The following is a 22,447-nucleotide window of genomic DNA, read 5'->3' on the forward strand; positions in this document are numbered from 1 at the left end:
TCCGCGCCCGTCGGAGTGGGAAGCGTGAGGTTTTTCGTTACGCAATTTCTGGATTCGGTCCCCGCGCTCAAGGACCGCGATAGAAGCTATGCAATAGCTTAATAATTGTACTCATTGGTACGAAATTAATTATTAACCCCTCCTTTATAAACTATCAAAATTATCTTACACAATTATAATGCTTTGTTTACTTGTTCATTATTTTCTATTTACATTGTCAAATGGGACACCAAATAAACAACAACAACAGCTGTTTCAACTTTTATTTGCGTAATAACAAAACATTTTACAATTTTTATAACACTGCCAATCAAGTCTTTATATTCTCCGCCATCTTCAGCAGAATGTCGCGCAACAAGTTGGCCAACAGTGGATAGTTTTGACCGAGAAGTGGCGCTCGTAGTTGTGGTATGCACATCTGAAATAAATAAGAAATCATGTTAAAATAAACAACCTTAAGATAAGATAATTAGTTCACCCTGAAAATGTTTTAAAATCTGTCAAGAGTCATGTTAAATTTCCCTGTCGCAATGAAAATTTGTTTACATTGAAGGTGTGTGGAAAACGCTCGTTTATAAAATATAAAAGTAATTATAAAAAAACGGCACTCTTAATTATTAATGTATATTGATTAGTAGACTAGCATCCAAACTCTACAGGTTAAATAATATAAGAGGTGGTACCTAATATAAACCCAAGTGCCTGCAGTTTCGTCCGAGTAGTCAAAGAAACGCATATAGTTCCCGATTTCCACGATAAACCCTATACTTTGTCATTTCTTACGTCTCAAATTATCTCTGTAGGTACCAAATTTTATCCAAATATTTTCAGACAGACCGACAGACAGACAAAGTTACTTTCGCATTTAAACATTAGTAAACATTTTAATTATACCCCTCTATGATCATGATGATGTATATCATTGTCCCATTTACGCACAGTACACAGTAATACATCAAGTGAGAGTCTAGTTTGAATTTCAACTACCAGGCTATATTGAACCTAGAATTTGATAGCTAAACCTAAGTATTACCGTATCATGCTCGTGTGTGCATATTGTACATCGAAATAGCTCGATGAGCTCTTAGCAGGCCTCCGTCACTCGCTCAAGGTCGCGCTATAAGTGCCTACCGCACAGTAGGTCGGTACCGACCCAAGCGGCAGTTGGTTGGCACACGCGAGACTGCGCACCCGCGTCACGTTTCCCGCGCTCGCTACCAAGATGCCCGGTTTTTGCGATGTGGACGGGTGTCGGAGTTCAAGAGTGAATAACAAGGAATTGTCTTTTTTTCAATTGCCTAAACAGGAACAAACCTACCACTACTTTTTATCCAGGAGAAACATATAGCGGGTCCACGCGGGTGAAACCGAAGGAAACAACAGCTACTATCAATAAGATTTCATTTTTTTTATTGTATAATGTAACAAATATAATTAACAATAAAAAATTAAGTGTTTCAGCAACTCTGTGTTTAATTTACGCGCTCGGTACAACCCTAAAGTTTTCGTTTGATGACGCAATCACGCGGCGTGCGCGGGAAACTCGCTTCTCGTTGCGTGTTCGTAGAGTACATTTCTTACTGCAGCCGAGTTGCGGCGCATTTTGTAGGTAAATATAGCGTAGGTATTTTAGCTTTTGTATGGGAGTGATGTATCTGTTACGAAGTAACTATTCTCTAATCTGTGCTCTTAGTCCAACGCATTAGAGATCCTTGATCAAGTATCTTCGAACAGTACTTGTGCATTCAATGCTTGATATAAACTTATATAATAATATCAAGACGTTTTAATCCTTCTACTAAACGTGCAAGTTTGTGAAGATGGATAAGTGGGTGTTTGTTAATCTTTCAATTAAAATAGCTATTTGTATCTTGACGATATTTTGAACAGATACAGATTGTGGACTGGAGACGATTAAACGTGTAAATAAATAATTAATTAGGTAGCTGAATAAATTCGTTTACGAAATTGTAATACTTTAATAGAACCTAGTGTGAACACAGGCTCCTGAATAACAATTCATAACTGTATGAGGAGCCTCGGTCAATATGTTCACGTAATTTATAATAATTTAAAAATAAATAATTTATTATTATAAAAAAATCTCACCACTGCCAATATTACTACCAAAATGGGGCATATGAGGTTGATGATAAGCGCGAGCATTGTTCTGACGAGCCACCACAACCCCACTACCACTAGAATGCTGGCCATCATCACCTGTAAACATAAAACAAAAGAATATAATTATAATTTAACAAAAAACTAAACAACCTACAAACTGTCAGTACTAGGGAAAAATTAGGGAACAACCAGAAGGCACTAGCTATCAAATAAAAAAGAATCATCACAATCGGTTGACCAAGTCGAAAGTTCAATTCAAAAGTCAAATTGAGAAATAAATTTGATTTTACACCTACTGAAGATTTTCAATTTTTTACATAACAACAGAAAGCTCTATTTTTTAAATTATATCTTCTTTGTGGATAGTTTCAAATATTATTCGTAAGTATATCCCTATCTATAGGTAATATTAGCAAGAGAATCGTATGCAGTAGTTTAAATTTCTGACAGCTTTAATTTAAAATTTTGTTTTCTCAATAATTGTAAACTGGATAATTGCAAATTTCCCATCTCTTTAAAATTTAAATTGCACACTGATTTAAATATAAATCGACGGGTGAAAAGCTTTATCAAGAATATTTTTTATGTAAATACTGTAAGCGTAAATTTTATGCTTGCAATAAAAAATAAGATATTTTCATTTGTAAAAGAGCTTCACTGTTTATTCTAAATAAAGAATGAATTCACTTTGAAGTGAAACTTCTTTAGGCGCATTGAGAGTAAAATTTCAAGGTCGCGTCATGACAATACCGCCACGTCATGGAATAAGGCGACGTGAATCTTGCTAAAGAAATTCCACTTCTGAAACGGCACACGCGCTTTTTTTTCATTTCGTTTTGCTCTTTCTAACTTGATATTAAAAATTGCGACTCTTAGTTTAGACTTCATAGTCTATTATAATAAATTAATCTAACCGAAGATACCTTAATAAGTATTGTACATAAGTACAATAAGAAATCTAAAATACACAATTTTTGATAGAATTGCATATCTTCTTATATATAAAAATGAATCGCAAAATGTGTTGGTAAGCGCATAACTCGAGAACGGCTGAACCGATTTCGATAATTATTTTTTTATTATATTCCTTGAAGTACGAGGATGGTTCTTATGAAGAGAAAACGTAAACATGTACCACGGGCGAAGCCAGGGCGGACCGCTAGTTTAAAATAGATCTTTTTGATGATATTTTATCACTACATAGTATAAAACAAAGTCACTTTCCCTGTCCCTATGTCCCTATGTCCCTTTGTACGCTTAAATCTTTGAAACTACGCAACGGATTTTGATGCGGTTTTTGAAGTGAAACTTCTTTATCGGGGTTGGAAAAAAATTTAGTGTAACATTTTTGCGTTACGCCGTACGCGTGACATTTTTTCGTTACGCCGTACGCGTGACATTTTTGCGTTACGCCATACTCGTGACATTTTTAAGGTCATAAAGAAGTTTCACTTCTTACGTGTGTACTCTAGTACACGCACACATTTTACACATTTTTTTTCATCATTTAATTCGCACACACTCAATATGTGAAGAATAATAGAAATGTTATAATACTTTTAGACCTCAATGTTAATAAATATCAAAATACCCACATAAGTCATTTATGAGGGTATTTGAATATAACATTGTAAACCGTTATAAATCGTTCAGCATTAGGTTAAATGGTTTTCCGTTTTTATTATTTTTAATAGATAGAGTAATTCAAGAGGAAGGTTTATATGTATAATAACATCCATTAAATAGTGGAGAAGTACTGTTATTTTGGAGGTTTCTAATGTGATGTCGTAAATAATTACATTTTTTCCGCTTACATTGCAAACGCAGGCTGAACCCTACGAGTTTTATCAAAATAATGTACTAAGTATTATACACATTGAAAAGGTCTACAGAAAAGTCCGCGATGGTATATGTCTATCTCTTATAGATAACCCTCAATAACTTTTTTTTGTCATTTACTTTTCACGACAAATAATGGCTAATTTTCGATGTGATTTTAACAAATACAGCATTAATCCTTAACCAATTTAATACCTTGAATACATTGTTCATTTAATATAGATCTATATGGCCCTTTACACCGTATGATTTAAGTGAATATTTTCGAAGATATTACAGATTTAAAAATTGCAAGACGTAGCGTTTGCGGCGGTACCGGCCGGCCGCCCGGCTATCTATTTTATACCCGGGCCGTGCAACGATCACAGTTTTTCTGTAGTGTATTTAGTATCAGCATTGCACCCGTGCGAAGCCGGGGCGGGTCGCTAGTCTCCATATAATTGCTAACACTTGGAACACAGATTGAAATGAGATGTCAATAAAATTAGGCTCAAAATTAGCGCCATGACTATTCAGTTCATTATTTGATTTGTCGTAAAATTTCCATTCATGAATTAATTTAGGCTTCCACTTGTTTCGATTAGAAGTTCTGGCTAAGTGTTCTTTTTGATGATGAATATTGATAGATTTCAATTTACGATAAGTTCAGACTTTTGGATTTACCTCTACTATGGTTAGAATAGAGTAGGATGACAGAATTTTGTTTTATTTCAATGATTCTATGTAATAAATAATTAAGTATTTGTTTGTTTTATATTTATGAAGAGTATGACATAATATAGATTTTAAACAAGGCTAATGTGGATTTCTAACAGCAGAGTTTCATTGCTATCGGACCAAACAGTTACCACAAGTTTAAGCTCAAAGTAATAGGTTCACAGCAAACTTTCTAAACCTAGTCTTCTACTTAATCATTGCTAAGCTGGTGGTTTTTATTTTAAATCGACTTCAAAAAAAGGAAGAGGTTCACTTACTTCGAGTGTTTGTTTACTTGAGATTGTTACCTCAGAAGTGTCCCATTTTTTTTCCAGTTTTGACCATTTGAAGGCGGTTTAGTTTATTGTTAATAAATAATTATATTTATTTAAGTTATATTACACTAGCTTTCCGCCCGCGGCTTCGCCCGCGTTTACAAAGGAAACCCGCATAGTTCCCGTTCCCGTGGGATTTCCGGGATAAAACCTATCCTATGTCCTTTCTCGGGTATCAAAATATCTCTATACCAAATTTCATGCAAATTGGTTCACACATACACAGACAGACAGACAGAGTTACTTTCGCATTTATAATATTATAGTATGGATTTTTTACTGCATATACAGGACAAATATAAAACAAAAGTAGAACATTATAAGATGCCAAGCTACGCGAAGTACAAGATAAGTGTCACCAAAAAAGGTGGAAGACATCTCCAATAAAACGTTATTAATTACGGAGATCTATTAAAAAGGACTTAAGTGGAATTGGACGGAATATGAAGGAAGATAATTGCCTGTTAACAATTCCGAGCATTGAGAGGCTCTTACAAGAATCTTGTCTATCAATTATTCTTTTCAATAATACCGATCTTTGGGATCACTCAATTATTATTCAGTGACAGGCAATTCGTAGCTATCACATTTTTTTTGTATGAAACATCTTGTGTGTTCCCTAGACGATAATATAGCATGACATGCGTTGACGTGAATTGTCATGCTGCATGAGAGACCAAAATAAATCATGCATTTTTATACAGTTGCCCTCTAGCTTGTGCCAAACACTTTAAGCTTTTGCATGACATGCGACGATTTTAACGATCATAAGAGCAGGCCAGTCATACCTTGCGGGATACAAAATATAAATGTTCATCAATTAGCTACTATCTCGAAATTTGCATGTGCATTTATTTCAATCATCGATATAAACGATAATTCATGCATGACAGGACGTAACATGTCATGCTGCATGACCATCTAGGGACGACATTATAACATAAATAATGGAATTGGTAATCGCGATACTCGATAATGATTGGGCCTGAGTAAGTTTTTGTAAGTCAATATGGTATCGTTTATTGTTTCGCTTTAAAGCGGTCAATCGAAGAATAATTTGACAATTTTCCATTTTTATTAAAGTTCAGGAAAAGCAGACTTTCTGATTTCAAAGATGATAATTTATGATAGTCGACGAATTCAGGTAATAGCCGATAATAATAATAAAAAAAAACAAGGAAATAATAACAAGACCGAAAAAAAATAATGCTGTTTTTTATACGCAGCCCTATTAATTAAAAAATTATAGAAAGCAGAACAAAAGTTTAATATCCTATATGTATTTTCAGCTGTGGATTCAATTTTAAAAGAATAATATAATATTACGGTTTGAAGCTCAGATCATGTACAAATAGTTGCTATTCGTGGATGATCGCGTACTCTAGAAATTGCATCCAGTAATCTGCATCTACGATATCCAAATCCGTACAAAATTTTATGTTTTACATAAAAAGACAAATTAAGTTAAAATTGTCGTCAAATATTTTGAATTAGTTTATTAAATAAGTAAGTTTTTAATTTTTCAATGTTATTGTGCAGATTGAAGTTAAAAAGAATATTAAAAGGCGCTTTTCCTAAAAAATTGGTGGTTCTGTGAGAAAATAAAGAAGTTAAACATCAAATGGAAACAATGAAATGGGAAATTCTTAATCATAATAAAATATTCATACCATAAACATAAAAAAATACTTTACAGCCAGTGAGAGTGCTTTGCCTGTGACCGCGCATTGTAATGTATTTTAGACGTCCGACCAGAACATAATGTAATGAATAATACCGGTTTTAGTGCTTTGATGCTTCTTAATTTCTTGACTTTATTATTTGACCAAGAATTTATTAAGAATGCAATAAAGACTTTAATATTTAGTTTTATAGCATTCAAATGCTTTTTATTAATTATTGTTTTAAGACTAGAAACATTCCTCAAGAAAGAAAGAAAAAAAAACACGAAGTTAAGTACGGATACAAGAAAAAAATACTCTAGTACAACAAGAATAAAAACCTCTACAACGTTTTACCTGTGCCTCTTCATGTGTCTGAACCCAGGTCCTGAAAGAGGTGACCATGGATTTTGTTCCGTGCATCATACTGTTTGCTGAAGCGCTTGACATTGTGACCTGTTAACATACACAATCTTATGATATGAACCTATGGAAAAATTATTATCATTCTGATAATTTAATTCTTAGTATATAAATGCGAAAGTGTGTATGTTTGCTTTCACACTTCGCATTGCAGCAGTTTAGAGGCATAATTTTTGTAGCTGGAAATAGTTAGGAAGCAGACATAAGCCACTATTTACCGCGGCGAAACCTAATTTCAAGTGGAAACTTTGATCGCGCAGGTGAAGCCACGGGCAGGTAGGGGAGACCGAGGGGTTTCCCTACCTGCCCGTGGCTTGGAGACCGAGGGGTTTTGAAACAGAGGTGAGTTGAAACAGTCCCGATTTCTCGGAACTTAAAACCTTTAGCGATCTGGCAACGTCTCTTTTAACCACCTCCCGCCACCAGCTATCGCGTTAGTTCACGTCGGTGGCGTCATTTGTGCAGTTGTGTAGTTCTTAATGACATGTGCTGAAAATCGCAAAAAGTACTACATGATAGGGGAAAATATAGTTTTTTAGAGTTCCATTTTCAAATCAATCCAGACTCACACATGCGCAAGTTCCACTAACACACACATCTACTATCAACCAGAACTTTATTGAGTCCACGACAATAGAATAAAGATCGTGATAAAAAACAGGCCAAAAACCCGCTAACTTAATAAACGTTACCAAATAGCTTCAACGCAAAGTTGTTCTGGGACAAACAAATCGTTAACCAGAAAAAAAATGCTTCATATTCGTCAATTTTGCGTTATTGGTGCGGAAGAGAGGCAAATAATGAACGGTAAGCCTTAAGACTGTTGACAAGCTCGCTGTAAGGTTGAGATTTCAAGACTGGAACAGCGGTGCGGCTTATACAGCGTTTCGTAGGGCGATTGTGCATGCATCTAGATGTGTACACCTCCCATAGATGAGCATTTTGTAAAAGTGAATTACTTGACCTTTAATTTTAAAATATGCAAATGGAATCTAATTTAGCGCTTACACGTGTAGGTATAGAAACTTACCATTTTCGATTGATAAAATAGATATTACTATAGAAAATTTTTCAATTCATTTTAACAACTTAATGTTTTCATATTTTCAAGTCAGTTTTAGCTTCAATAATCTTGTTACTTAGTTTCAGCTACTGTATAAATACGCTGGAATGTATTCGCTACGCTATCAGCCCCGCTCCGCTCGTCACTATAAGACCTACAAACTCAACCTTATTGAAGAAAAACATTTCGCGTAGGCAAAATCTTGTGATCTTCAAAGATGTTTTGATCGTAAACAACATCTGTCATGTTCAGTTGGTTTATTTAAGGCTTTATTTATCTATTTTAGACTTGTTTCACGTACAAAATGAAAGAATAACGTTTGTTTTACGTTTAAACGGATTTTTTTGCTTTTAATTTGGTGAACATTGATAAATAAACATTGATATTGTTTGTTTGTGCTTTGCTATATTGTAGACATAAATAAATAAATTAAAATAACTAAGACAAAAGTGATTTGGCTCTACATGATAATATGTAAGAAATATTAATGGATGTTCATTTATGTTTTTGGGAAGTTTTATATAAAAAACATCTGAGTTATTTCTTTTTTAACATTGGTGTAGAATTAGAATAGGTGTAGAAGTCATTGCTCTAATGTGATTTTAATTAGAAGATAAATTGTTACTTACAGGCGGGGCAAATAGAGCGTTTAGCATGTGGTAGTCTTCAGATCTGTAGGTATTCATAGCTATGGAGTCGATCAAATCCGTTGATGATATTAAAGATGTGAACAGTCTATGCCTTACCACGCGTTTGTCTGGAGAGAAATTCATACTAATATTATTAATCCCAAAGTAACTCTGTCTGTCTGTCTGTTACTCAATCACGCCTAAACTACTGAACCAATTTTCATGAAATTTGGTATGGAGATATTTTGATACCCGAGAAAGGACATAGGCTACTTTTTATCCCGGGAAAATGACGCAATCCCGGAAATCCCACGGGAACGGGAACTATGCGGGTTTTTCTTTGACTGCGCGGGCGAAGCTGCGGGCGGAAACCTAGTACATTAATAAAATTATAAATATTGATAAGAATTATTTGTACTTGGTTCGATAGTTAGTCGATAGACGTTTTAGGTTTAAAAAAAAATAATAAACGTTTCATAAATATTAAAAATTCATCTTCTTAGCGTACAACTTTAATGTTGACATCTTAGCTATTGTTTATTTTTACACGTTGAATAGAACTCTTGGTACAAACATACATATGTGTAATTATTCTAAGCATACATATTAATATTATATACTACATCTTATCGTAAAAAATATAGAATCATAGCTCAGAAGCCAACGTAGCTACATTTATTATAATGCATACAGCTGTAGTGTAGTCACTATTTCAACAAGCAGTAGTAATCAGTATATTATTCTACAAAAACCATCTACAAATTGAGAACAACTCGTGCGTCTCACGGCTCACCTCTCTGCACAGCAGGCAACATAGTATTTCATCCATTTTCTTGCAGAACAATTTAGTTATTCCATTTCACATTGCGATATGTGTGGCGATATGGGTATTTGTCTAACTGTCAAAACGTTTTTATTTTTCACACGACGAATTGTTACTGGACAGATGGACGCAATAAAATTTTGGCATGACTGAAAAAAGTATGTTTCAATATGTGATTTTTTTGCTGTGCAAAATGAATTGTTTGCTGTTTCAATTTGTGTCGGTTTTTATTATGTTAATAGTATGAGATGTTGAAAAGTGTATCAAAAAATATTATTAAAAAAAATAATTGATTCGGACGTGAAGATTTTATATTACAACTAGCGGTCCACCCCGGCTTCGCCCTAGGTACATGTTTACGTTTTCTCTACATAAGAACCAACCTCGTACTTCAAGAAAAAGAATTAACGAAATCGGTTCAGCCGTTCTTGAGTTATACTCTTACCAACATAATATTTTGCGATTCAATATTTATATAATAGAAACTAGAAAAACTAACCGAAAGCCGCTGGCGATGCTAGCCTAAATTAATCATTTTTATAAAAATCAAATCAGTAAACACAAACAATATTCCAATAAAAATAATAAATAATTACTTTCCTCCGCTCGAAATTAATTTCATATTTTCCTGTAATGTTTTAAATTTCCTAATCTAAGGCTAAATAAGTGTTTAAACGGGGCTTTCCACTTAACGAAGATATTAAAACTGTAATGGTTTTTAATTATCGCTGTAATTTAACTTCAAAGCTGAGAGGGATCGCTTTCAAAATAAATGTAAATAAACTTTGCAATATAAGGCCGGGAACATACTGAGCTAAAAGCTAAATATACTAGGCGAATAAAATTGGTTCGTTCAAGAGGAAAAGCAAGGCTGAAATTGTCTAATGACAAATTTGTTCAGAAACTGAGTTAAGTGTTTTTGTTTTTATTTTTTAACATCTCAATAAATTATCAAAATAGACAAGAAGTAATTATTGTATTCAGATAGTTTACACTTTTATATTATCACAAAGTAAAACACATGTCTCCTGACTGTCATCTGATTAATCGCCAATCTCTCACATCCAATTCCAATGGGCTGCAGTTAATAAACATGACGTGTGAGTTTAAGTTCGTATAATATACAAACAAACATAATATATTATATGTGTGTTTGTGTGTATGCACTACAACTTCCACCGCAAACGCCGGTACAGCCTGAAAATCAGCGCTGCTTTTGTGCAGCATTTTGCTGAGGCTGTATCCGTTTGCCTAATTTTAAAATTTTTCATGTTTTTCGCTGTGGTTTTTGGCAATCAATTTATTTTCTTTCTTTCTTTCCAATGCCTGGCGGTAAGATGGTGGATAGTTTGGACCATGATTTAAAAAATGTCCCAGTGACCCCAGTGTGTCCCCAGTTTAAAGTAAATAAAGTGGGAATATGGCATAATAATGCTTAATGGTTTATTTGATATTTGCTAACGCTAACATATGTGTAGTATATGAGTGAGGGTGATAAAAATGCGCTGAATTGCACGCCTCATAAGCGAAGCGTTGAGGTGGGTACTACTGTCACTTCGCGAAAAACATCTGATTTTTCAAACTTAAAATGTCTTTATGTATCATACATTGCACTTGTAAGATAATACATACACACACATATTAAGAAAAAACACTATTTTTAACGTTCATGATATTTTTGATGTCATTTTTGTTATTTAAACTAGTTAAAAAACAGTTTAAAAAAGTTCTGTCTTGGACGTCCGTGTGTCTGTATGTGCGGATCCTTTTTCTTGTTAACACGATAGCGACCGAAATACTTTACTAATCGAGTCTTTTTTTTTCTCTTACGCTTGAGTATGCTCAGGAATAGAACCCTTTCATTTTTCAGGGTCTGATTCGATGTGGTTTAATTGTTATTAAATAAACAAAAATAATAATTAATAAATATTTATTAAAAAAAAATTATGAGGCGTGCACTTTTGGATTTTCCAAATTATTTTATTACTATTCGTTATATTGAAGTGTAATTTAATTACTTTTCAATAAACTCTTAGCAAAATCGTGCCTAACAAAGAAATTAATTAAAAATATTCGTTCATTTTAATATCTGTATATTAAAAATAACGTATATGATTTAATTTGGAACACTTTACATCTATCTATACTTAATCACTACATCACTACATAGTATAAAACATAGTCGCTTTCTCTGTCCCTATGTCCCTATGTCCCCATATCCCTATGTCCCTTTGTACGCTTAAATCTTTGAAACTACGCAACTGATTTTGATGCGGTTTTTTTTAATAGATAGAGTGATTCAAGAGGAAGGTTTGTATGTATAATAACATCCATTAAATAGTGGAGAAGTGCTGTTATTTTTGAGGTTTCTAATGTGATGTCGTAAAAATTACATTTTTTTCCGCTTATATTGCAAACGCAGGCTGAACCCTACGAGTTTTATCAAAATAATGTACTAAGTATTATACACATTGAAAAGGTCTACAGAAAAGTCCGCGATGGTATATGTCTATCTCTTATATACTCCCACAATAACTTTTTTTTGTCATTTACTTTTTACGACAAATAATGGCTAATTTTCGAAGCGATTTTAACCAATACAGCATTAATCCTTAACCAATTAAATACCTTGAATACATTGTTCATTTAATATAGATCTTTATGGCCGTTTGCACCGTATCATTTAAGTTTACCCATTTATAGAGGAAGCTGGCTATAGAGTATAGATACATTATCATCACGCTAAGACCAACAGGAGCGGAGCAATGCGGGTGAAACCGCGGGACATAGCTAGTAAGTTATAATATCACTGTAAAGGAAAAAAGTCAGACTTATTTCAAGGAGAAAAGAATTAAACAAAAATAAAATAACATAATTAGAACGAGAGTCTAGAACACTAAGTAACATTTTATAGTCCATTCATTAAGATTGCACCGCTGCATTTGAAAATTCAAATACCTACTTAAGCACATGAGACTAAGAAAAAGGAAATTCACCAAACTTAATTTAAAAAGCTGAAGTAAAAATCCAACACACTTTACTCACGTTACCTCCTAACTTTGCTATACATTGCTGTCTTCACTACAACTACTCTAATATTTCCAGTCCAAAGCGAGCAATGTACATAAAACAATTCCAAGATTTCGCAAAGCTTCAGAACGAAAGATCTTACATAACTGGCTACGTGACCGTAATACAGATCAAGCAAGTATTATGTTCAGTAAATTGTTTTGCTAATAACTATCTCTGGGACAGCTTGGTACAAGCTTTTGTTATTTATGACGAGCATCTCGCCTTCGTTTTGCGAAATAAAGAGGCTGGAGACGAATTCTATGGAGCTATTCAGGGTTTTTTGACGTAGTGTAGGATAGATTTATTACCTAAAATTTTAATATGTATTGTAAACAGATTCGATTTTACGTGCGCTTTTTGATAAAGAAAAATAAAAAATTACTCGACTGATTTAAAAATGGACTATATTTAGACTACATGTGTATTAAAAGTAATAGGCTATATTTAACTTTTATCTTAGTTCAAACAGGGTCTCTATATGTAGCAGAGAATGGTAAAACTTCTTGGATAAAAACCTTTATATTGTTAATAGAACTTTTAATGAAATAAGCAAACTTTAACCATAAAAAACTTACGTTACATTATTATCAATCCATACATTTTGTAGCCACACTCATGGTAAAATGTTCCTATGTAACATGGTCGTTTAAGCTCATTAAAAAGTATATCCAAGAAATACATTCTTCATTTCTTCTCCATTTAAAACTAAATGATGCATGTTGAATAAAATGTTTAAGAAAGAACTATATTTTAGCTTTAAAATAAACTCAACTGAGAACTACAAGCGGGCCGCCATTACAATCTCTTGATATAAAATTTCTGATGAGACATGTCATTAGTGAGAGAACTAATGATATGAAAGTTAAATAAATTTAACTAAACTTTGCTCACTGCAAAGAATATGGGAATAGGAATATATTATTATGAAAAATATAAATTTTTTCTCGAAGTCAAATTTTAGAGTCAGTAATAGTGTTAATAATTATCTTGTATCTTTTCATGTCACTTAGCGCTCGTACGTAAAGATTATGATTTAATGTTGTTGTTTCAGCCGTGGGACGTCCACTGCTGGACAAAGGCCTCCCTCAAGGATTTCCAGTACGACAGTATATTTTCTTACGTATGTTTAATTAATTATTGATTAGGTTATCAGCGTATTAAACGTACAAGTTCCTTAAGTATAAGTAATAGTATACTGACTGACGGTGGGATATACTGTACTAGCTGTGCCTCGCCGTTTTACCCGCATTGCTCCGCTCCTGTTAGTCTTAGCGTGATGATATATATGCCTATAGCCTTCCTCAATAAATTTAACACCGAAAGAATTTTTCAAATCGGACCAGTAGTTCCCGAGATTAGCACGTTCAAACAAACAAATTCTTCGGCTTCATAATATTAGTAAAAAGCTCTACATTTTATCAGGTTTGATACTATATCCCAAAAATCCTCTTTAAGTTTCTAAACGCAGCTAAAACAATGAATAAAGAAATCCCAAATACTGATATACGGTTACAGCTTGGCTTACAACCACCGGTTGATGGAAAGCCTTGGACTGTTACAGTCACCTGGATTGGAGCCAAGTCCCTGGATGCAGGTCTTGGAATTTATTGTTTTCGGGATTTGTGGATATAGGTAGGGTGAAGGTAAGTATTATAATCCTAAAGCGATGTCTTTTTAAGGAACCTCTCCGCTATTTCAGTGTTTTGATTTTGCAAGGAAGCATTATTTGGACAAATCTTGGTTGTAATACGAAACGGGCCTTTTGCATCCACACTGACTATTTATTTAAAATGTACCTAGGCTTTCTATTTTTAAGTTTTTCAAATGTTTTTATCAAAAATCTTGTGTATGAAATAGAAGAAACCAGTAAGTCACTAATTCTAAATAAGCTATTATTCAAAAAGAATCGGTACAGCCGTTTCATAAATTAATCAGAATAAACAAACATGCTACAAAGTATTTAAAAATAGCCGTTTTATTACAGTTGACGCAATACACATCAATTTGGTAAATAGCTTCAAATTGCAAATACATCTAGTATTTTGTTTATTCCATAAATAGAGAAGTAAATTGCGTTCTATTCCAATCAATTACACATCTATTGAATGCAAATAAAACAAATCAAGTTTTATAATAGACCGGGAGATACTGACACAAAATTTCGAGTCATTTGTAACAGGATGGCGGTTCTACAGGGGTCTTAGTACGCAATGACAAAAAGAAAAACGATGGCGTGAACGCTGGTACCGGCGGCTTAGTCGCGTGGGCGTTAGTCGAACTCGTCGGAAAATAGCGAAAGTCAAACGATTTGTAACAGTATGGCACTTATTTTTCCTGTAAGTTTGAGGATCAACAAATATAAATACAAAATTTCAAAGATCTATGTGTTGGAAATCTGCACTTATATAAATTAATAATAAATTAAGTTTTCAAGTATGACAGCACTTTTTCCCCCTACTAGAAGTATGGCAAATATAATAATGGTCACATTTTATCAAATACTCTCCAAAAATCCAAATGCAATACTGGTACAAAAAGTTTGGCGAAATAAAAATTTTTTGCAGATTTTCGGCGGTATGGCGACCATTTGGAATCGTCCGAAAAGTATGGCATGGCGATTTTCGTAAATGGCTGCACGACGATAGTTACCTGTGCAAAAGTTAGCCTGGTACAAATGGTTGAATGATTGTTTTATTTAAATCAACACATTCGCATCGGTATGGTGGGCTGTAAGTCACACCGGAAAAGTATGGCATGACACTACCGCCTACTACTTTTTTATGGGCTATCGGTAAATTCTAAAATTTTTGTGTTACAAATCGTTTGACTTTCGCTATTTTTCCGACGAGTTCGACAAACGCCCACGCGACTAAGCCACCGGTACCAGCGTTCACACCATCATTTTTCTTTTTGTCATTGCGTACTAAGACCCCTGTAGAACCGCCATCCTTGTTACAAATGACTCGAAATTTTGTGTCAGTATCTCCCGGTCTATAAAGTCATTTATTCAACACTGTTATACACAAATGTTCAAACAACCAATTCGCATCTTCCTTTGATAATACACGTGTCTCTTCGGCTTAAACACATACATAAGCGGCGCGATTAGCGATTCTTATGCGATTGGTGAGATTATAATATTATATATAGCTTAGATATTGTGATATTTGGTGGCACATTTATTTATAAATTATATTTATTTAATGCACATAATACAATAGAGAAAAAGACGGGTTGCACTCCGGGAGTGCCGGCAGAAGTGAAAACTTGATTATTAACGTTCAGCATGTTTGATATTTTGGAATGGTATCCGTCTTACGCATGGAATATAAGGGCTAAAAAAAAAACATCCGTCTTACGCTTTTTCGATCAGGCCACGTGTCCTGACGCGAGTTTAAGATTTTATACCCAACGCCGCTAAAGAAGTTTTCACTTCAAAAAAAAAAAGGCGGGTTGCACTCCGGGAGTGCCGGCAGAAGCGAAAACTTGATTATTAACGTTCAGCATGTTTGATATTTTGGAATGGCATCCGTCTTACGCATGGAATATAAGGGCTTAAAAAAAAAACATCCGTCTTACGCTTTTTCGATCAGGCCACGTGTCCTGACGCGAGTTTAAGATTTTATACCCAACACCGCTAAAGAAGTTTTCACTTCAAAAATAAATTATGTTTTTACTGTTCTGTGAAATTAACGAATAGCATAGACAACGTTGAATATAGGTTGATCTTTCAATATGTATTTCTTAGATTTTTTTCCTCAATATAGGAACGTATTTAACAACATATTATTTCGTAATAATATTTCTCATTATGCTTATCGATATTGATAATTTGTTAAAAATACACTCATCACTCTTTTTGGCTTGTAAAGGAGTGATTTATCGCAAATCGCGCCGCCTTTGCAAAAATTCAGACCGTAAATGTTCATTTCAGAGTTGAAGTGGTCTAATAATTTCCAATAACCTTTGTGCCAAACACAACTTGAAAGCGTTACAATGAGATCCGTTAGGTATCAAAGGGCGGCAATCTGGGTGTAGTACGTATGTCATCATGTTGCATTTATATGGAAAACTAGGTGAATACAAAAGATAACTGTTGTAACTCGTATTTGGTTATATATAGTGTAAATTTTTCATAAGGAATTGTTCAAATTAGATATTGAATATTTTAAATGTATTTACGCCATTTATTGTTTGCTAGAGCTATTTAACGAGCAGATAGAGTCTGTACAAAAAGGGAATTTCTATAATTTTTCTCGCGTTAAACTAGTCAATAAAAATGGTGAAATAGATATCGTATGTACAAAAGTAAGGCAAATACGTTTTTTTGAGAAACAGAAGAAATAATTGTTATTACTGAAATGAAACTGCAAACTTTAAACCACTTTATAAATTTTGACTGATATTTTAAGTGAGTAAAATTACCAACTATAATATTATTGCAGACATTTGAAGCTATTTACAAGGTTAATTTACAAATACTATATATAAAATTTAAAATATTAAACCAGATGTTAGTGTAAAGAAACTTTATTTCTCATTTAGTTACTTATAAATGTTATTAATTTCACAAATTTCACTATTATACAGGGTGTCCCACTGTTGGTATACTTATTGTTATGTATAATATCAACTATTGTGAAAAATTGCTATAGAGTGTAATTATATTTATGAAAAGTAAATAAATTGTTGCTTACCCAATTAATCGTATTTTTGCACAAATTTTGGTACAATTTTAATATTTGAAGAAATGCATGAGAAAAATGTAATAACAACGGTTAAGAAATTTATGAATGTCGTAAAATCTTCATTTGATGAATATTAAAGAACAACTATGGAGTTTCTTGTCGATTCTTCTCCATAGATACTGCTTTCCGAATCGGTGGTAAATGTTAAAAATACTTATGTAATGACGATTCGAAAGTGCTACTAAATAGTAGTGTAAAAAAAATGAATGTTTAAGTTTGAGTTTGAGTTTTATTTACTAATAATATAAATAAAATCGTAATAATTTGAACAATATTTGAAGAAGAATGAGTAATAACCAAGAAAATGAAACACATGGTAACTATCTTAAAATTAAATATATAGTTAATATCAATAAATACTTACAAATAATACGTAATATTACATAAATAGAGAGACGCATATAACATTAATTAGGAATGGCTCATTTGTACTTTAATTCTAAATTAATAATTTGAATAATTTATGAAAACATCATATTATTATTAAATCAACTCCGAGACAAAGAAATAAAATATGTATTTAATAACAATCTTAAAATATAAATCTTTTAAAAGTAAATTAATGTCAAGTTACTTTTTTAAGGAAGCATTAAAATTTTTGGCTCTTTAGATAATTGGCATTATAATCGAGGTCTATAAATAAATTACATATTATATTTATTAATGTAAACTTAACAACAGATAAACTATCAATATACATGAAAAAACACAATTTTATTAATATCTTAACTATACATAATGGTAACATAAGATAATATTGCATTTAAACAAATTTCATATTATTGTTATTTTTACAAACGGAGTTAACTGAAAACAAAATCTAATGTCTTTTATTCCATTTACTGTGAACAAAAAATTAATAATCCCATAAGTAGGAAGATATTTTATACACAAACGTAATTATTCAAAAAAGCATATTTTTTGTAAAAATTTAAATTGAAATGTTGTCGATCGTTTGTCAACTGTCACAACCAAGGAGGGACCAAAAGAAAGAAATGAAGAAGAAAAAATTAATATGCATTTTGTTTCTGTGGCCTATAGGTATAATATTGTATGTATGATAATTTTTTTTATAAGAGAGTCACAGAAAATAAATAACCTCAGAAGTCTTTGTGACTGAAAAGGCGGACACTTCAAAATGTTATGTTTTTGTTTTTATATAGATCTTGGAAAGTCATTTGTCATTAAAAGCATTGCACCGAGTTGTAAGCATTTACCATTGCAGTTACATAAATACTAATATCGATTCATGTAATTTGTGCCTTATGACGACATATTATATAAATAAGGTTCAACATGTTTTAGATGTCTTTAGAAGTGGACAAATAGTATTAAATGGATATCATAATTATTGAAGCCTATTTAAATGTTATCTACTGTAGAATATAAAGCCTACAATGTATATATACATATAGACATTTATACCTATTTTAGATTCTATAAGGAAGCAATTTTTAGAATAAAAGTCAGTATTATAGCTATAACATCAAGGTTTAAATCTTTAAGACACATTCACAAAATTCATCTTAAACCTGAGAATTTGTTAAGCGTTACATCTAAATAAAAAATTGGAATTAAATAATAATAACAGCTAGAAAAAAGAGAAAACATAATATTCTTTAATAATATAAAATTATTATAATGTCACCGATTCTTGATAAGTATACAAAATTTGAATTAAATCTGTCCGTTTAATGTGGCTAAAAATCGAATCTAAAGGTTACAAAAGAACATAAAGGCGAAACTAATATAATAAGTGTTAAAATGACAAATACAATACGACTAAAACTCGCTTAGAATATTCTACACAAACAAATTGAAATTCTTAGCAAGAATAATACTTGAGATCGCACCCGATACAATATTCTTTGAGACTGGTTGGTCAAAGTCTAAGATTGCAATGGAATTCCAATTCAATACCAATGTTAATATAAGTTACATGTGTAGATAGGTTACGAACTCAACATTCGATCACAATACGAGCTTCAAAAACGACACACTAAACGCACTTACGATTAGACGTCAAAGTGAAATGGCATGTTTCAATTATCGTGAGTGAAAAAGAGACAAAGACTAATAAGCCACATTAGCCAGATAGCGCTTTTTGACTATCTACACCTTTTTATTTATAATAGCATTGTTCTATAAGAAAATTATATAAATGGAAACATAATATTTATTGTGAGATACTCATTAATTATAATCAAATAAAAATATAATATCTATATGTATTTAGAGGGCGTGTCTCAAAGATTTATGTTTACGTATCTTTACTACGTAATACATAAAACAGTTACATGTCATCACTAAATGTCTTTCATTGCATTTACAGGTTTTATGCCTATGTTAATATTTACAACGGTGAATATTATAGTAATTTATTTGTAAGCGACGGAATTGTGCCATTTATCCTGAAATTATTGGCAGTTAGATCGGATTCATAACATGAGTTTTGTAATCGGTAAACGCCATTTTGTTTATGGCCAATTAATAAAATTTATAGACATACGTACAGAATAATTTCATGACAAAAAATAAAATACATTAAACTAACAAGGTAATAACGTAATCAAAAATTTAATAATTTTATAACGTTTTAATATGCACAATTCAGAAAACAGTTTCGTCAATAAAAATTTATCACGTTTTTCAATTTAATTCTGATCAATTTTCTATATTGGTTTAATGCTTAATAATGTTCAGTGTATTTAATATGTGATTTTATATTTATTTTCAAGCAATATTCAGACTAATTTAAATGGCATGTATGAAGAGCTTTATAAATAATTATAGTATTATTGGTAGAGAATTGAAAATATGAAAATAGGCGAACAGGTCTTTAGTATCTGCATTATGAATTCGACCCAACTCCTGCATGTCTGCTGTTGCATTGTTAAATACTCTCACTTCCAATCTAAGGTGTTAAATTATAAATTCTCTCTAATATGTATATTCTGAAACTCATACTTTACTCTAAAAAAGAAAGAGATTGAAATAAACTTTTGCCTTTAAGTATTTAAACAGAAACGTTTTTAATATGAATATTTTAGGAAAGATATAAAAACAGATTATAAATTAGGAATTCTAGATTTGAAAAGCACCAATCAATGAAATATTATTATTTTATATATTATACATAAACTTCAAATACTTAACAATAGGTACATCGTATGTATTCTAGAACTTAATATAATATTGTAATACTGTTGGTTCTAATACTGAAGCTTTATTTAGTAAATATTTACAAGTTTAACAACTAATTTACAGGCGAATTTTTAAAATTGTATTTCCGAACAGTGTTCAAATATACACAAACTAAAAATTTTTTATGCCTTTTTAATATTTAAAATTCATCTCGAAAATATGAAACTAATACAAATGATATTATGAATTGGCCAAATTTCATTAAAATCATATCCTTTAATTTTAATTCATTAATATTTAATATTGAACGATTTCTGGGTATTTAAAACAGCAGGCTAAAAATAAATCGTAAAAGTGTACTTATGTTGAAACACGTTTCAGAGTTCTCCGATATACCACATCATTTCAAATTCAATTTTAAAAATTCACCTGAATAACAGAAAGTTTCTATTTGATATGCATAAATGGCTAATTAATAGCTATAATGGTATTTTAAATTTAACATTTTTACGTTTATAAATCACAGTTAAGACTAGCATATAATTATCTACTTTTGAACAGGTCAAATGGTTTTTGTGATGATTATTACAGATCGAAGATATCCATTTTTCCAGTACCTATTAAAGATTTTAGAAAGCATTTGTATTCGAATACGACATTAATTTTGGAACTCAAATTGAATAAGAAAATTCATTGCATACATCTTTAAATTTAATATTTCGAAACTACCATATTCTTAATATATAATTTATTCTTAATAAAACATCACAAAAACCATCCGTCGTTACGCAACTGAAATCTAAGTACAGTCTTTAAACAGTGACTTCTTCAGTAAAACGACTTTTATCATCCAAATTTATAACTATTGCATGAGTCCTAGCGTGGCCCGAACGCACGCTCCTAACTTCTGAACTGCTCGGACTACACCTGACTTCTTCTCTTTTATCATTCTTATAACCATTTCTGTTCACTTCTGGCGGACGTATATCACCACAGTTGGCTTCTCCCGAAATCTTGAACACACCGTTTTCTTTTTCTTCTTCTGTTTTTCGTTTTGGAGAATCTGTGGTAACATCTGTTTGGCTCTGTTCTGCGTTGCTGTTTTCTACACTCTTGGTAGGTGTGAATTTTTGTTTGTATGATGGTGGAGCGTCGAAGGGCAAGTCTCTGCCACTACTGCTTGATTCTTCTGCGGGTGTTACAGTACACATGAGTCTATCAGCCACAGCACTGAATACTGTGTTGAGTTTGAGTGGTGCTGAATCAGAAGCACCAGGTTTCCGCTCATGCAGAGCAGCCGCATCCAACATTGCTGTTATCTTCCTTGGTATATTATTAACTGGTATGCAACGTTCCCTTAGTTTCTCTAGCTGATTGCATATTTTTTTGAACTCCTCCTGGATAAATGGAATTATAATAATTAACGGTCACAGTAAATTAATAATGATATATGAACGGTGGATGAATTACGAGTTGATAAGCGGAAATGTGTCCATAAAATATGAATTGTTTTAAATATTATCGGCCAATGTGATGCGGGAACCATTGAAATTATATGCTTTGTCATCGGATTATTGAATAACTAGCTTTCCGCCCGCGGCTTCGCCCGCATTTTCAAAGATAAACCCGCATAGTTCCCGTTTCCGTGGGATTTTCGGGATAAAACCTATCCTATGTGTTAATCCAAGTTACCCTCTATATGTGTGCTAAAATTCATTGTAATCGGTTCAGTAGTTTTTGCGTGAAAGAGTAACAAACATCCATACATCCATACAAACTTTCACATTTATAATATTATAATAGGATCGTATTATCATAAATTAAATACAAAATGAAACACAATATCCGATAGCGTATTGCTATCGTCATTTTGGGAGTATCAAATTTCAA

The 22,447-nt window shown here is 32.3% G+C and overlaps 2 protein-coding genes across 2 annotated transcripts in view; both read right to left on the minus strand.

Moving 5' to 3' along the window:
• Positions 1-310: 310 nt before the first annotated feature.
• Positions 311-9,585, minus strand: LOC149488124 (uncharacterized). Its single transcript, XM_089695942.1, has 5 exons — positions 9,564-9,585; positions 8,771-8,898; positions 7,013-7,111; positions 2,110-2,220; positions 311-418 (listed from the first exon to the last, which is right to left on the minus strand). Exons 1-5 carry the CDS (start codon positions 9,583-9,585, stop codon positions 311-313), a joined length of 468 nt encoding a protein of 155 aa, XP_089552068.1.
• An 11,744-nt stretch (positions 9,586-21,329) lies between these two features.
• LOC149488125 (uncharacterized) overlaps positions 21,330-22,447 on the minus strand; it is an 87,318-nt gene continuing 86,200 nt past the window's right edge. Inside the window, exon 12 of the mRNA XM_089695831.1 lies at positions 21,330-21,954. Within this exon, the coding sequence (XP_089551957.1) occupies positions 21,370-21,954 (585 nt within the window). The 3' untranslated portion in view covers positions 21,330-21,369. The remainder of the gene's footprint in view (positions 21,955-22,447) is intronic.

This window comes from Colias philodice, chromosome 6 (assembly GCF_061535455.1).
Source record: "Colias philodice isolate Cphi_HAF_F1 chromosome 6, ilColPhil1 Martin Lab GWU primary, whole genome shotgun sequence".
Classification (NCBI taxonomy): domain Eukaryota; kingdom Metazoa; phylum Arthropoda; class Insecta; order Lepidoptera; family Pieridae; genus Colias; species Colias philodice.

Excerpts from the sequence above, each read along its gene's own strand:
- LOC149488124 (XM_089695942.1), bottom strand. The coding sequence starts at position 9,585 with ATGTTGCCTGCTGTGCAGAGAG. Across the intron at positions 7,112-8,770 it reads ACGCTCTATTTGCCCCGCCT|GTCACAATGTCAAGCGCTTC; the intron begins GTAAGTAACAAT and ends GTATGTTAACAG. Across the intron at positions 2,221-7,012 it reads AGACACATGAAGAGGCACAG|GTGATGATGGCCAGCATTCT; the intron begins GTAAAACGTTGT and ends TTATGTTTACAG.